At 47.8% G+C, this 15,713-nt stretch overlaps 1 protein-coding gene across 1 annotated transcript in view; it reads right to left on the reverse strand.

The window, feature by feature from the left end:
• Window positions 1-6,078: 6,078 nt before the first annotated feature.
• LOC128725981 (uncharacterized) overlaps window positions 6,079-15,713 on the reverse strand; it is a 62,614-nt gene continuing 52,979 nt past the window's right edge. Inside the window, exons 10-21 of the mRNA XM_053819756.1 lie at window positions 15,377-15,494; window positions 13,406-13,728; window positions 12,549-12,901; window positions 9,874-10,865; window positions 9,544-9,804; window positions 8,396-8,753; window positions 8,089-8,318; window positions 7,854-8,018; window positions 7,576-7,784; window positions 7,332-7,495; window positions 7,119-7,254; window positions 6,079-6,130 (exon numbers count right to left, since the gene is read on the reverse strand). Of these exons, the coding sequence (XP_053675731.1) occupies window positions 6,079-6,130; window positions 7,119-7,254; window positions 7,332-7,495; window positions 7,576-7,784; window positions 7,854-8,018; window positions 8,089-8,318; window positions 8,396-8,753; window positions 9,544-9,804; window positions 9,874-10,865; window positions 12,549-12,901; window positions 13,406-13,728; window positions 15,377-15,494 (3,361 nt within the window). The remainder of the gene's footprint in view (window positions 6,131-7,118; window positions 7,255-7,331; window positions 7,496-7,575; window positions 7,785-7,853; window positions 8,019-8,088; window positions 8,319-8,395; window positions 8,754-9,543; window positions 9,805-9,873; window positions 10,866-12,548; window positions 12,902-13,405; window positions 13,729-15,376; window positions 15,495-15,713) is intronic.

The following is a 15,713-nucleotide window of genomic DNA, read 5'->3' on the forward strand; positions in this document are numbered from 1 at the left end:
GTAAATTATTTGGCAGGATTTTCCTGGAATTGGGTAGATGTAATGCGTTTTCATCTCAACATTATTCCAGAATAATATTCATAGGCTTAATAATCAGCAGTTATATAAAGCTTAGTTTCCAATCTCTTGAAGATTGCACGTCATTCAGAAACTACGACCAAATTCATCGACAAACAGTTGTGATATCGTTTTGCAAGGACATACATTCAAACACCTTTCGAGACACACGGGTTGAATCGATCCGATTGGGATTTTCCATTTTATTCGCTGATAAAGTGTACGTCACATTGTAAGTTTTTTTTTACGCTTCTCGCACAACGGCGATCTCGAAAATGGGGTTGCTCTGGTTCTGGTTCTGGTTTCGCTACGCACCGAGTCCTTCTCGTAAGGAGTATTCCGAGGCCCCATCTAACGCCGCCTCTCGTGCTAGCGCGGTAAAGCATCTCTAACGTTCTGGGTTTTGGGGTAGCCTTTTGGTCTAGATGCGTATGGTGTGGTACAGGTGTATGTATGTGTGTGTGTGTGTCTGTAGTTTTCCTGGCTCATGTCTATTTTTGGCACCTATCCGGGCACTCCGGAGCCCGTTGCAAATGTAATTTAATCGGCCCCACTAGGCCATGGTGAGCATGGACGTGAGCCTTGGGTTTGGCAGAGCGTGTGTGTTTATGGCTGTATGAGAGTGTGTGTGTGTGTGTATATATATATATAGGTCTATATAATTTGTATCGTTTCATCGCAAAATGGGTTCCGAAACGCTTGAGCTGCGCTTCGCTCCCGACTACGACGCTCGTACCGAGCGAGAATACTGTGCGGCATGTGACCGCTATAAGAATGTTCCAACAAACGCTTCCTAACGCCTCACAACGGAGGCTAGACGCACCTTTACTTTTACTATTTGATCCGCTAAACACTTACACAGACTCCAAAGCTAGTTTCCCACCGAGCTGCGTTCCTATCCGCGGCGCTGCGTGCGAATTTCGCCACCGTTTATGCCGCCAGCCGAAATTGAGCGTGACAGCGGCACGCGGCACGTCTTACATTTGGCGGCCTGTATCCTGCTGGTAGCGAGTTGGTTGTTATGGCAGTGCTTCGAGCATAATGCGGGCGCCGGTTTTATCATCAAAAAAAGGAGTACTCCAACATCGCACCCGTTAGCGAGCGTCCGTGCTGAACATCTTCCGTGGCTGGGGCATTTTTTTTCCAGCGGCCGTCAATCAGAACGCAAGATAAAATTCAAATAAAACTTTGAATTACGTTTCCCAATATTCGTCTTGCGTATCTTTTTTTTGTCTAACCGTACACACTCGTAATGAGCTAAGAATGCTACCTCCGCTTCACAAATCGTCATAAATTGTTCATAAAAGATGCTAATAAAAAACAAACGCAATTCTAACCTCTCAATGATAATCTCTTGGCTGCTCGATACCCGGTGTGCCTTCTTTATTTTTATTTGCGCTAGTCTACGTTTGTCCTTAACACTTATCGCTTCGCTCAACGCTACGTTTATTTTGTTGCTAAACCTCGGCCTTTTCGGGCGCTCATATATATATATGTATATATAGTCTCAACCGTTTATAAAACGTTTCGTTTTAAATATTTTTTTGTTTAGTAAACATCTCGCCAGTGTAACGTGTCATTTACTCACGGTGCTCACGCACTTTCAACAAAAACTATCCAGCCGTTCGCGCGCGGTTCCCGCATGCGGATGGTGTTTCGGTGTTTTCAAAACGGAAACCTTTTGTGGTTGCTCTGGTCTAGGGATCGGATTCATTGGCTTGTCGGGGGCGTGCAAAGGGCAGCAAAGGAAACGAAACGCAGGTCGGATTTTTATTGTCTCTGTCCAGTGAGAAAAAGTCGGAGAGTATTGGTTGCTTGCGTGTTTTAGGGAGCAAAAAGGATGTGCTTGTGGACGAACGGAGGGCAATTTATGTACTTTCAAGAATTGATTTTAGCTCCGGGCAAGCGGATAAAGTAATAATATAAATCGCCAAAACTATGGCAAAACTATTTTCTCGAGCAAACCGTTCGTTAAACCGAGCTCCATTCGGAAAAGCTATCTTCAAACGATGTTTGGCTCAACCTTTAATCGCTCTCTCCACGGCCGTATTCCACGTTCGATAAGTTTGTTTCTCCAAAAAAAAAACACTAACCAAACAAAGTGATTATTTATCTTGGATGCTGAAAAACTCAGTTGAAAGCGCTTTTCCCGCATGACTTCGGGAACCGAGCCGCCTTGTTTTCTTCAACCCTCCGCATTGACCATGGCAATTTGCTGGGTTACATTTGTTCGGCTTTTCCAGAGGGACGCCATCGACATGCTGGTTCCGAGCTTTTTTCGTTATTTGTCCTAAGGTAAAGTTTTGTTTTGTTCTTTTGCTCTCTCTCTCTCTCTCTCTCTCTCTCTCTCTCTCTCAGCATCGCTCTGCTTATCCTTCTTTCAAGTGCGTATGAGCTCGTTCGTAGTTTTCTAATTCGCTTAGTGACCGCGATTTCATAACAAAAGGAGCATCCGCAGCCCCGTAGAGGAGAGGCAACAAATATTTATATCCCATGGTAACCAACAATCTGGGCAGGAAAATAGGGAACCGGGAACTGGAAGTATCAGAGCATCGAGTTTTCCCTCGTCGCGTCGCGAAACAGGAAACAGGATCAACTTCGAGGAGTGAGCGTTCGTACAAAAATCAGTCACTAATTCGTTCGACATCGTCTCCGTACCCGTATTGATATCAGTTCTGGGTTTGTTATCGCTTGCTCAAGCGAGTGAGTGCGTGATAGAGAGAAAGTGTGAGCCGTTGATGTACTGTGGGTCAGCCAAGGTCTGGCGGTTGCAGAAGCAAATTCCACAACTGTGGTAAACTATCGGGGACGGGATTAAAACTACAAGAAAAGCAGAATGGACACGCTCTTAGTGACGTTGGTTACCAAATCTCTCTCTGTTTCTCTCTCTCTCTCTCTCTCTCTCCTCGACTGACGGAACCGATTTGTTTCGTTTTTGGCACTGGGAGTTCGATTTTTTTATTTAAGTTTTTAGCCTTTATTTTAACACTACCCACCCGCGACAGGCTGTGTTCATCATGTTTTTGTGAGCGGGTGAGTTTGGTTTTATTGGCTTACGTTTAAGTTTCTTTGTTTAAATTTTCGAGTTTATCTACCGATCACCCAGCCACGCTGCCTGGGCACAGCTGGTTCGAGTGGCATTTCTCGCATTTCCCGCTCTCTAAAGTATCGCCCTCAGCCAATAACAAACGCAAAAAACAATGCTTAATCGAAAGAACCACAAAACGGAACCTGCCTGCACTCGCTGTGAGGCAGCTTTGCTTCTCCTCCAGGGTCCAGGGTTCGCTCGCCTTCTCACTATCCGTTAATAGTTTCTCGATGGTTAAGTTGTGGAGTATGCTTCTACCGACAAATATATACTATACTGATATGGTTTAACTCTAGCGGGGTTTTTGTTAAGTTCTGGGCATCTGTTCATCGTTCTGCCACCCCACTCGGCTCGAGTGTGCTGCAGAAAGTGCATCTCTCTCGTTGGAGTTTTGCTTACCAATTTGAAAATCGCCGCGCTACCGGAGCCACCGGCGGCCACCGGCAGGATAAACTTTTAAAGCTCTAACATTAATCTCGTCCTATAGGGAGGGGGTTCCGTTTTTTAGCTATGTATTGTTTCTGGTTGTTTTTTTGTTTGTTTGTTTGTTGTTGTTGTTTGCATCCTGTTTTCTAGTGTCTACTATTTGCATCCGCTTTCGATTTTCGGTCCGCTAGAGTTATATGCTGGCTGAAGTCCGCCTGGCCCTACAGTGTATTCGGTACAACGATCGCTCGTGACATCGAAACCTACCGCCTAAAGCCTTCTATCCTAGCTAGTTCCGTGTGGTGGGGTAACAGGGTTATGGGTGCAAGGACGACCGAAAAAAGGACGACTGACTCCTTTTCTCGCTGTGCAGTTGCTGTGTGTGTAAGTGTGCTGTCGGGCACAAAACTGTTCTTAAAGACCGTAAAGACCCTTGAAGAACGATGCCAGACCGATCGGTGGAACCTATGGGAAAAGTTTGGAGCAAGTTTGACTTTCAAGGACCTCCAAGTTGTCCCCAGGGCAGGTGCTTCGGTACGACTTCCGGCTAGTTATGCTTTCCTTTCGCCTCGGCGATACTTACGAGTGATAATGTTTCGTAATGTTTCCCGGTGCTACACCTGGTATGATTTTTCTAAAAAGGGCGACTTTCCACGGCAATCGATTTCCACACCATGTGTCCCTTGTGTCGCTGAACTTCATTTCGCACGTTGTTCCGCTCCACCGAGCCTCATTAAATGTGTGCAATCGTGTGTGTGTGTGCAGTTGTGTTGATAATTGTTATTACTATATCTAAAATTCTCATACTCGCGTGCGAAAACTCTGGCTGGCTTCGTTCCTTTCTGCCGATCCTTTCGAGTAAGACGATCCGTTATTCACTTAAACCACACCCTTAAAGCTATCGTTTTCCTTTGCCATCAATGTGTGAGTAACTGGTCGCTACAACTACAACACATCCTGCATGCTTCAACGGATGTGACGTTTGAAAAGCTGCTACTGTTGCTATCGCTAGTCACGCGCTAGTGTCCTTTTAAATACGGTTACATTCCACACCGATTTCAAACGACGACTCTCTCGCACTATCCTACATCCTTTCCGATCGCGTGCGTTTGTGTGTTTGTGCTAATTGCGCTTATAAATCTACAAACCCACTCCTTAAAACTAGTAAGTATTTCGTACCCGAAACAACGCTACGCCAGCGCTACTCTGGCTCGCTGGTTGCTTTCTCTCTCGAATCGCATCGGAATTGGTCTCGTTTCGCGCCCATTGTTTGTGTGCGAGTCAATCGCAGCTTTAAGCGGGGTTTTGTCCCCTCGCCCACCCACAGAAAGTTTGTGGGTCGGTTTCACGCCAGCCCTCAACGGGCACCCTTGTCCGACCGTCACTGCACGGAATGAAACCGTTTTTCCACGCCACGGCAGATGAACCCCGCCGGGTCCGGATGAAACACAGAGCACAGGGGCGGAATGTTGATCAATTTTCCCACCCACCTTTCAACCAGGGTGTCACGGGCAGGTGTCACCGAGCCTGCCGGAACAATAATAAAAAAAAAGAAACGTGCAAAACTTCGTCCCCTCTGGTTGACCCGCTCGGGGATGTGTTACGCGAAACAAACTCCGTCTTCAAGCGCGCTGTGGGAGGTAAACGTTTTTCTTCCACCTGAGCCACACGGTGTGTGTGTGTGTGTGGGTGTGTAACTATGTGTGTGTGTGTGTGTGTGTGTGTGTCTGTGTGGTGCTTAACACCTCCATTTGCTTCGCGCTGTCGCAAGGGACGCAAGTGTTTACGGCAAAGGAGCATAAATCGTGCACGTATACGTCAATAACAAAAGGTCACCGGACCACGGGCGCTGGAAGAAAAGTCGGTCACACAAACGGACATCGCAGACTCGAAAACGTCGTCCGTTACGGGAAAGCAGGCTGGCATCAGGTTGGGTGGATGGTGCGAGGTTGAGTTGGCATTACAACGCTACCTACCTTGCCTGCGCTCGGTTGATTTGTTTGCTCCATCCAGCTGCTGTCCAGCGGATACTGTCCGATATCCTGTGTCGCCTGCAGAAGCACATCGCCGCGCGTAATTGAAGCGTGGCCGTGGGGGTATTTGGGTCGGTGTACCGGTCAGCTTGGATGCACAAATTGTCAGCATCAATTTGCGTCTCGTCCTGAACCATTCAATCACCCCATGCTGGTGGCCAGCGCCTGAAAGGTAGGCACACCGCAATCACGGCTGCGCCCAGCATGTATGCAACGGCAAGCGACAGGACACGCACAGGCGACGTGCGGCGGTGTGTTGTTTCATATTTTCCGCCAGCGAGAGGACGAACGGATCCGATTGGGGGCTTTTGTGTTTGTTTATGCTGCCACCGGTGGCGCTGGATTATGGCCCGCGGCTTGGATGGCGCGATGGCGACCGGAAGGAGCACAGATACCCACGCCGACCGGAGATTGGCGAAACGTAAGACCAAATGCCGTGTACTATACGAGCTGCTCGTAGCGTTTCAGGTTATTTCAGCCGGCCCTCATCCACCGGTCTATCGAGTATTCCAGGGCGGCTACCCAGCTGTCGGTGGTGGATGTTGCGCGTCCGTTCGATCAACGCCATTTTTGCAGGCGTGCAACCCGGCAGGGAGGCATAAATGAACGAATTACGACCGGTATTCGCGCGGATCAGCGTCCCAGGAGACCGTCGTGCGGGTGCGGATCATTCCGGGCATACGGCGATATTCCGGGCGAATGGATAATGGAAAAATATTGTGAAAGAGAAGCGAATGCAAAGAGAAAATTAAATTTCCAATTGATGGCTTTATTGCGATGAATGGACGCGCTTTGCATCCCTTTGGCGAAAGGATGCGCGGTGTAAAATAGCAGTTTTTACATCCTTTCGGACAGCCGAGCAAAGGGTGGCGGATGAAAATTGCAATAATATTAAGCAGAGAGTTGAAAAATGAACACCATCTAGCAGGGGCGATATGGTTTGCAGATTGTGTCTTATTTGAAACACGATTTGTCTTCTCCTTTTCCTGCATGGTTGAGCTGCAAACGGGAAGCAAACGATTTGTTTTCGGAAAGCGTTGTAATATATATTGCCCGTTTTGATCAACGCACCCACGCCGCTCATAACGAAGATTCGCTCAAAATTCGATTCCGTCGTACAAATTGGAAAAGTTACGCTTTTTAGTACAGTGAAATTGTTGCATTCCTTTCGCAACTATGGGAGTTTGGGTGAGTTTTTCATGCAGCACCGAGCAGCCATAACTAACTTTTATAAAGCTCATAAAAACCACATTTATGGTCTGGCTAGTGTGCGGTTGTAAAAAAAGCTCAGTCATAAAAAAGTTTGAATAGTCGTGCTAGTTTGACACTTTTGATGGGACGGTATTTCGTGTGGACATTAACTCAGAACCAATTTGCTCAACATGAGACAAATTTAGTGCCATAATGAACTTAATGTGCTCGCTATGAGCTAAGCTCGCTTGATGGTACATTCAATGGTATTTTCAACCGCAAATAATTAAACGTGATGTATGAGTGTTAGACGATTTGCTTACCGCTTCTTATCCATTTCGGTTTCGGTGTGGAAGTAGTAGTGCCTGAGGCTCAGCTCCGGTGGAACGATTTCGAAGGCATACTTCTTCCCACCAGCCGACGATGGCTGCACACGATATCCCTGCAAGCAGGCCATTCCTGATCATAGAAGAAAAAAAACATAATTACGTTAAGTTAGCTGAACGTTTTTATTCGGTAAAGGCCCTATCACTCACCGAGAGCGCTCTTACTCGAGCCATCGTGGTAGAAGTAAAGAACTGCATCCTTTAGAACGCAATACCGCTTGGTCCACGAGCGCCATTTGCTGCCCAACTTTGTCAGCGATCCAATGCAGTCCGGTTTGCAGATGCCCGATGGTGGAACACGCAAGTTCCGAGCGCTGTAAATGTGAGTGAGAAGAGCCGTAGATGTCGAGTAGAATTCATAGAACTCTTGGAAAGGTTTGTCGCATCGACGTACCTATTTTCCAGCCAAGGATCACACTGTTGCGCTGCGTGGCTGATGATTGCGATCCATCGATTGGCCGCCTCATCGGTGTCTGCCGAAAGCTGCACTTTGGTACCTTCTTCTGTATCGATGGCGAAGCTGAACGGACGCGTGATCGGATCAAGTGGAATGCGCTCGATCGTGTGGTTCGTCAGCATGATCGCCCCGATCGGTTGGTTATCCTGCGGGAAAAACGACAAGTTGGATCGCGTTCGAGGTATTAAATCAACCAGCACCGCAAGCAACCTTACCGTATCTGATCTGTAGTAGTAAAGGCAATGATCCGACCGAAGCGAGAACCACCGACGGACCCATTTTCCACCACTAGCGCAGTACCGCCACAGGAACCCGGTGTAGATTGAGGGATGCGAGGAAGCATCCTCCAGCGGCGAAAGGACGCCAATAGTGCGAGCAACCTGTACCGGGAAGCACCACAATTGAAGATTGACGTAGTTGCTAGAGAAAACCGAGCCCTAAATCACCTACCTCCAGCTCTAGCGTATCGCTGCCCGCGTGGGCAATTTTCACAACCTCCGAGTGACTCTTGTCGATCACCGATATCCCGTTGACCGACAGTACAATATCACCTACCTCTAGGCCGGACGTTTCAGCCGGTGTGTCCGGCTCGATGGCGGACACCACGACCGGTTTCGAGCCGTGTATGCGGAACCCAAACTCACCGGATTTCCGGCACACGACCACCGTTTTGTCGGTGTCTTTGGAAGAGAATAAAGCACCATGTTGAAGATCGAGAGATCGGTAAAACTGGCAGACTTGCAGAAGAAGAACTTACCAAAACTGTTGCTATTCTGGCGCCGGTACATTTCGACGCACGATTTCCGGTGTACCAGCCGGTGCGTGATGGCTTGATACTTTTTCCGGAAGTCCCGTTCGGAGTCGGTGGATCCTCGCCGTTCGAGGGTGGAGTCTTTGGGCCGGTCGAAGCTCCCGTCGGGAAGCTCGTGTCGACGCCACACGTCCCGATCGGCGATGCAGATCCACAAACCAGCCCGATAGTTGCCGTGGTACACGCCCTGCTCGGGCTCGGATGTGGTATCGATGTAGCCTGATGTTGCTGGTGCCACGCAGGGTGATGACCCGGCTGGGCGAAGATTATTCGGCTCCGATTCCTCCTTGCCACGCTCCTCGCTCTGTGAGAGAGTTAGGAAAAGCGTGTTCAAAAAACGATCGTTTGTAACTTTTTATTATTCTAATGTTTTTAATCTGTCTATTGTTCTAGCTGGAGGTATATCGGAATCTCTAATGCCCGTACTGTGTCATGGTCAGTTAACTTGATTTCGTGGGCTATTGATAAATGTGATGCCTACTATCGATTAAAATGTACATCGTTTTGGTGACGGAATATCTTTTATACTGTTTTTGATTGCATTTCTTCTAAATGACACCTGTCCGAGGTCAGAAGGTGAGAAGCTTACATTTGAATAAAAAGTTTATTCTCTTTCATAGCTGCCAGAAAATGACGGTATTACCGATTATATGTATTGCAGCAATAAATGTTACATATTTGCTTATAAAAGAATGATCTGGAGTCCGTCTATCCCACAGAGATATTTCAAATTTCCAACAAGATTCTTTAAAAAAGTTCAGCAAAGTATTTTTAGGTCGTATTTAGATTTGCTGGTGGATCGGCATGATTTAGCACAAACTCATCTGATCGGTGAGATGCTTCTTTCTCATCCTTATCTATATTCCCGCTCATGTCTTAAAAACACTCAAGGGCAAATTCTTATGACCTCAGGTATTTTTTGTGATAAGTTTATGCTTTTTTGAAGCTCAAGGCCTTGCTGGTAGCAATGCAATGAAACGTGAAATGAAAATACAATATAAAATCCCCCCAAGCTAGGCTACTCAAACCCCTCCAACACAACCAGAGCGCAACATCGAGCAACACAACACCGGGTTCGATCACTAACCGCTTACCTTGGCGCGGTACTCCTGCCGGCTCTTGAAGTGCCGCCGATCTACATGCCGGTCCTCGGAGCGAAAGCGCTTATCCATCTTCTTGTACAGCCGCGTGTGATGGGGCGTTTTGGTGCAGTCTGGCGAATCAGCGAACCCCTCCGGTGGCTGCACAATGTCCGGCCGATCACCATCCGTCGAATCGAGCGTCAGGATCGACTCCCCAGACTCACCCGGTAGGTTTGTCACCTCGACTTCTTTGCCACAGTGCGTGCAGTGGACCTGATGAAGAGTAAGATTAAGCGATATCATCGGATAATGCTCAAATGGGAGTGAACGTTGAGTACCAACCTGCTGCTCGCAGTGAGACAAAGCATCCGCCTCACTGTAGAACACCGAATCCGACCCTGGTGATACCGAACGGAGCGACTCAGTCGAGATCGCTTGCAGGCGCTTTTCCGGTGAGATCTTCTGCTTCCGTGGTGATCCGGCAGAGGGCGAACTGCGCAGTTGCGAGTAGTACTGTGGTGGGCTGAGTTTGCTAGTCGTTGGTGCGACTATCGTAGGTTGTGGCGTAGCTGGCACTACCGCCGTTGTGACCGTCGCCATCGCGGGCTTCTCGGGTGATCGGACGAGTGGAGTTTTGCTGCGACGAGGCAACGTTCCCATACCAGAAGGACCCGACTCCTCAGCGACTGCACTGCGAGCTCGCGGACTCTTGCGTGTTTTCGGGCGGAAACGCTTCTGCTTGCTACTAGGACTCGCCCCGTCAAGGACGTTGAGGGCGCTTTTGTCCTCCGGCGATAGCTTCTTGAAGCCAGGACTCGGTTGACGCAGCATCGGCGTTGTGTACGTCTTGATCGAGTCCTTGTCGAACTCGAGCTTGAAGGTGCTCTTTTTCCTACGACGTTCTTCCTCGTTCCAGTCACGCACACCACGCCGACCACTGCGAGCGATCGTTCCGGTCGTGGATGAGCCTGATAAGGTTGCATACGAGCCCTTCGGAGTAGCGTCCTTTTCATCGTGCGAGGACGAGTAGCGTTTTTCACTGCGTTCGTCATCCGACAGCGATGGTGGTTTAGCGCTGGATTTGAGCTTTCCCACGATCGCCTTTGGAATAGCGGGTCGCGATGGTGAGCTTTTCTTGCTAACGGAGAAACTATCACTCGAACTACTGCTGACGGAATGCGTCGGAGAAGGTTTTGGAATCGGAGGCGGTGGAAGTTGAGATGGCACACACTCCTGCTCCTCGATCGGGGGTGTTTCTTCACACACGGCATCGACACGCGCCAGGCTGTAGATGGAGGATGCGCTCTCGAAGGACGACCCGTCTTGGGTGGTGCCTGATTTAAGGTGTGAATGTTTCGAATGATAAAAAGACCGAAAAAGAAGTTGGAGATCGTTATTCGAACGTGTGCGTGAATGAGACAGCGAACAGCGGGAAAGCGAACGATATGGAAAAGTTTGAATTATTTACAACGCCAACTGGCAACAGCGGGAATACTCGCAACAACAAAAAAATCGAACTCTTGACTAACTCCGAAATGAAAAAGGATTTCCTCACAAGTGCTCGGGGAGGAATACATCTAGGATCGCTAGCGGACCGTGGGCAAGGCGAATTAGGGATGATCTCTTTGCTTACTCTCTAAAAAGGGCTGCTGAAAGAAATGCTTTGCAAATTGTCGAACCCATCGCGTGTTGCTATTGAAAGCCAAATCGAAAGCAAATGGTGAGTATGGAGCTATGTTTGCACAGCAAAAAGGACACTAAATGGAACTTAGACAGGCTTTTTCGCGCTTAGCTAACGCTAATGATGATGGATTTGCACATAATGAAGGATCGACAACCCAACAGCAGGGGCCAATGGAATTTGCGTGTTGTTTTAAAGTATCGGTAAAAAAAAATCACATTTAAGGAACACATTTATACAGACAAAACGTTTCAGGGACACCAACAGCCAATGGAAATGAAGAAATATGAGCCTAATTTTTTTTTGCAATTGATTTGAAACACGCTTAAAATTAATTTCGAAACGTCTGCCATCAATTCAATCTTTAAATGAATTGCTCTTTGAACTGCTGCGCTGTGGCATGGTGCATATTGATAGCACCGCAAACGAGCCTGGTTACACCATTTCAAAAAGCCTTGAAACCAAGGGAACCCATTTCCGATAATTAATAGCATCAGCTCACCGTGAACGAACGCTTCCATGTTACACGGAATTGTTTGCTGAAATGAATTCCACTCATTAACTATAATTCGAGCCCGGGCGAGCGGGTAAAAATCGACCACACCGTGGGTCGGCTTTTTCCAGGGCTCACGTCCTCGAGGGCTGGCTCAAACGGGATGGCATAATTGCAGCACAAAGGACAAACGTGCAGTTATTTCTGTCCCTCGCGGGCATAATTACGCGACACTGGTCCATTAGTGCAGGGGGGGTTAAATTAAAAGTCAATGCGTGTGATTTTTTGTTTTGGCGCACTCTCTCTCTTCACCAAACCCAGGCAGCGGTATCGAATGTTCGTAATTGGCGAATAAATGGCAAACGGCTGCGTGCGTCGGTCGCATGCAAATGTGGGCAACATTTTCATTCGAACCTCGAAGCGTGATGCGAAAGCGCGAAGCGTTAATGGGCGTTTATTTGTGACGCGTGCGATAATATTAGCCGTGCACGTCAATCTGACCCATCAAAAATCATGTTCGTGGATGGAAAACTAAATGAAAACAACCAAAAAAAAATGAACAATGTACACAAACACACCGGATAATTGATACATGGGTGAGCAGCGCTCCGGACGCCTGGATGTTTGCGCAAAGAATACACACACAGAAAAACAGATAACAACGACTGGGAGCGATGGAAATGGCAGGTGGCAGGACATTGGCACGCAAAACACAGCCAGGAACAACACACACACACAGAACAAACAGTGGAAACGAACAGAACGTGCGAACGTGTAAGAATTGGGCTTTCGAACCTGTTACTTGTTTGGCCGGTCTAGTGGCGAGGATCGTTTTGTATGTACCTTTGACTCCGGAAGCACCTCGCTTCGAGTTCTCGGTGCACGTGACGTAGTCCTCGGTCGTGCTGCCCTCGGATCCTGGGCCAGCTCCGGTCGCCTCTTGGCTCAGCACCGGGTGATCCTTGAGCAGATCGACCCCGTTTCCGGGCGATCCTTTGCCGACAAATCGTGGCACAACCGGTGTGGTGTTGGCGGCCGGAGATGGTACGGTGCTCGTGGTGCCGGTAACCGCGATCGGATGATGATGGATCGCTTTGGTTGGATGCTGGGGTGTCGAAGGACTTCCGCTTGCCGGGGCTTTCGGTGAGATTGGGCTGTGGTCGGGCTTTACGGAGCGTTCGCTTACGTCCGAAGGGCTGTGTGGATGTGGATGGATATGTTAATTAATTTGCCAATGAATAGTTTTTATTTCTCAGCATCTCATTGCTATAGTTTAGTAATATTATTCAATGAAAATTGTTCACATGAAAAAAGCAATAGTACTGAAACTTGTTGATTGATAGTCAGCGCGTTCAAAATCTTATAGAATAATGTATACATATTCGTCCATTCCATGAAGAAGTGCTTAGCTTCAACCATTATTGGTTTTATTTATAGCATTCGTATTTTACTTGATATGTATGTTTTTACAGAAAAAAGAGATGGTAAATCGATAATGGTTCACCGTTAAAATACTCGATAAAAAGTAAAGCAAAATACACCACGCTGCAATGTACGTTCGAGAGATTAATTTCCAGGCAACGTTTTATGAACTCCAATCGTACCAATGGTTGATGAATCGATTCACCTCGAAGCTGTAGAGCTGAGGTGCATTTTTGCTATGAAGGATTATAAAAAAAAGCAATTCCCCCTACACTCACCGATGGATTAAGGGCTCGATTTTGTGCAGTTTCTGCTGCTTCGACTGCTGCTCGGAACGACCCGCTCGTTTCGACGGTGAAAGGGGCCGCGAAGGTCGCCGAAGAGTGGCCGACTTTTGCCACTGCAGGTCACGCTCCTCGCGCTCTATGCTGAGCGAAGGAATGACGGCGATCGACGGTGTGCTGGGTTTCACGATGCCAACGCCGGTCATCACCGGCTGGACCGCTGTCCCATTCGGTTGCTGGATGCCCGCGCTCGGGGTCGTAACGGCGCTCGTTTGCACGGTGGTAAGGGCCACGGTGATAGGTAGCGGTGGCAACGGCTGAAAAGGGACACCACAAAGGACGAGTGAGCATTAACAGGGGCCAGAGGAAAACTCACCCCACGGGCAGAAATCGCTTAACGCGGGGCGTTGATTCGCGTAAAGGAGCGTGGCTGCAAAAATGAAAAAGGACGAACTTCGGACGTGTGAAAATGAGACTTTTCCCACATACGATGCGGCATTTTCGTGGTTTCCATCGGCACGCTGCGGCACAAATGCCGTAACATAAAGTAAAACCGGGTGCGCCCTTACGAACCCTTCACTATGGTTGCAGCTGCATTGCATCAGCCGTGGCATTTAACCACGCGGCTTGGCTTCGCGATGGCTCGCGATGGCTCGTGCTGTTTACTGTGTGTCCTTTTTCCAACGTTCCCCGTTGCATCACTGGCTACCGCTTTCGAAAGCTTATCCAGCCGGGTGGATTATGTATGCGAATTTAATTAAACAACTGCACCGGATCGTGCCGTTCGGAAGGCCGAATCGCGACCACAAACCTCGATTGCTCGACGATTGGGCAATCGGCATTTTGAAATCGAATTTAGAATATATATATCCCATCGTCTGCGCGTGGGTTTCAAACACACAATTCAATTTTTAGCCCCCACACCATCGAATGCGGACGCTGTCGGCAGTGCTTTAAATCAAATTTCCACCGATATTAGGCCCCGGTTGGCTTCGGTTTGCGCTCACAAGGGAAGCACACAAATCATGTTTGCCTCTACGGTACGCTTCACCGGCGACCGGCACTAAACGATCCGGCCGTAAATTCGCCACGCGCAAACATTGTTCGGGCGTAAAATGGGCGCTCGGTTGGTGTACGGATTTTCCCGCAGCCACGCGATTTGCCCGAGCGGTACCGGCGGAAGCAACGGAAACAAACAGCAAACACCAACAACGATGGCAAAACGATGGCAGCCGACGGTCGAAGGTGCAGAAATTATTAATTAGAGTATCGCCTTTCGCCAGTGTAAACAGGAAAAGCTAAATTTCCTGATCCGCCTGTGCCGTTTTTATCCCTTTTTGTGGGTTGAAATGCAAAAAAAAACAACGACTAAAATCGAAGCACGGAATCGAACGAGAGCGAAAAGAAAAATATCGAAATCCTTTTTGCTGAAGTTTTCGCGAACGTGGTTTCGTTTGCGTTTACTTTTGTGAAGATTTCCGTGGATTCGCAGAAGTGCCCGCGACCAGAGAGGTTTCCATTTCGGTGCGTCCTTTGAAAAGCCGTGGTTTTCCAAGCCGAAAGGATGGTGCGGAAAATGTCCGGAATGCGAACGCTCGCACCAGTCGACACTTGACGGACAGCAGATACTTTTCACCGAGATTGAGTTTCCCGAGGCGCAAACAATGTCACGGAGGCAAACGGATCGGTACCGAATGCCAGTGAAATTTCACCATTTTTAAGAAGCAACCTTTTTTCCAGGGAGGAGTCGTCGTGGAAAGCATGTCGTTGCGAAATAGTTTCACATTTACATTTGGAAGGCAATTTTTGATTAAAATTGTAAAACTTTCGAATGGAGTTTCTCCGTCAATCCTCGTCGTAAAGAACCACCGAGAGAGTTGGATGTTCAAGGAAGGATAAAATACTCTTAAAGCTTGTGCTGTTGTCATAGAAACGCATTTTATCGAAAGGATTGAGCCATCTCACCTGATCGGCAATGTCCTCCATGTCGAGAACGTCTGTATCCATCGAGCTGCGTTGCTGGTGCTGCAGAAGCAGGTTTTTCCTCTTTGACGATGGTGTTAGTTTTCCATTATCCGTAAGGCTGATAGAATGTGGATGAAAAAATTGATGTTTGATGTATAAATCATTATTTATGATTGTAACTCACTTTATGTTAGCAACAACTCAACAAAACATTTATACCATAGTTTAATAGGAAAAGAAAAGGAAAAACAAATGGTGAAAAAAAAGGACTTTAGGATATAATATGAAGCTCAATATGAAAAAAAGGATTAAAACAAATAATTAGGCTGCAGTCCTT

Source organism: Anopheles nili, chromosome 3 (genome assembly GCF_943737925.1).
Source record: "Anopheles nili chromosome 3, idAnoNiliSN_F5_01, whole genome shotgun sequence".
NCBI lineage: Eukaryota > Metazoa > Arthropoda > Insecta > Diptera > Culicidae > Anopheles > Anopheles nili.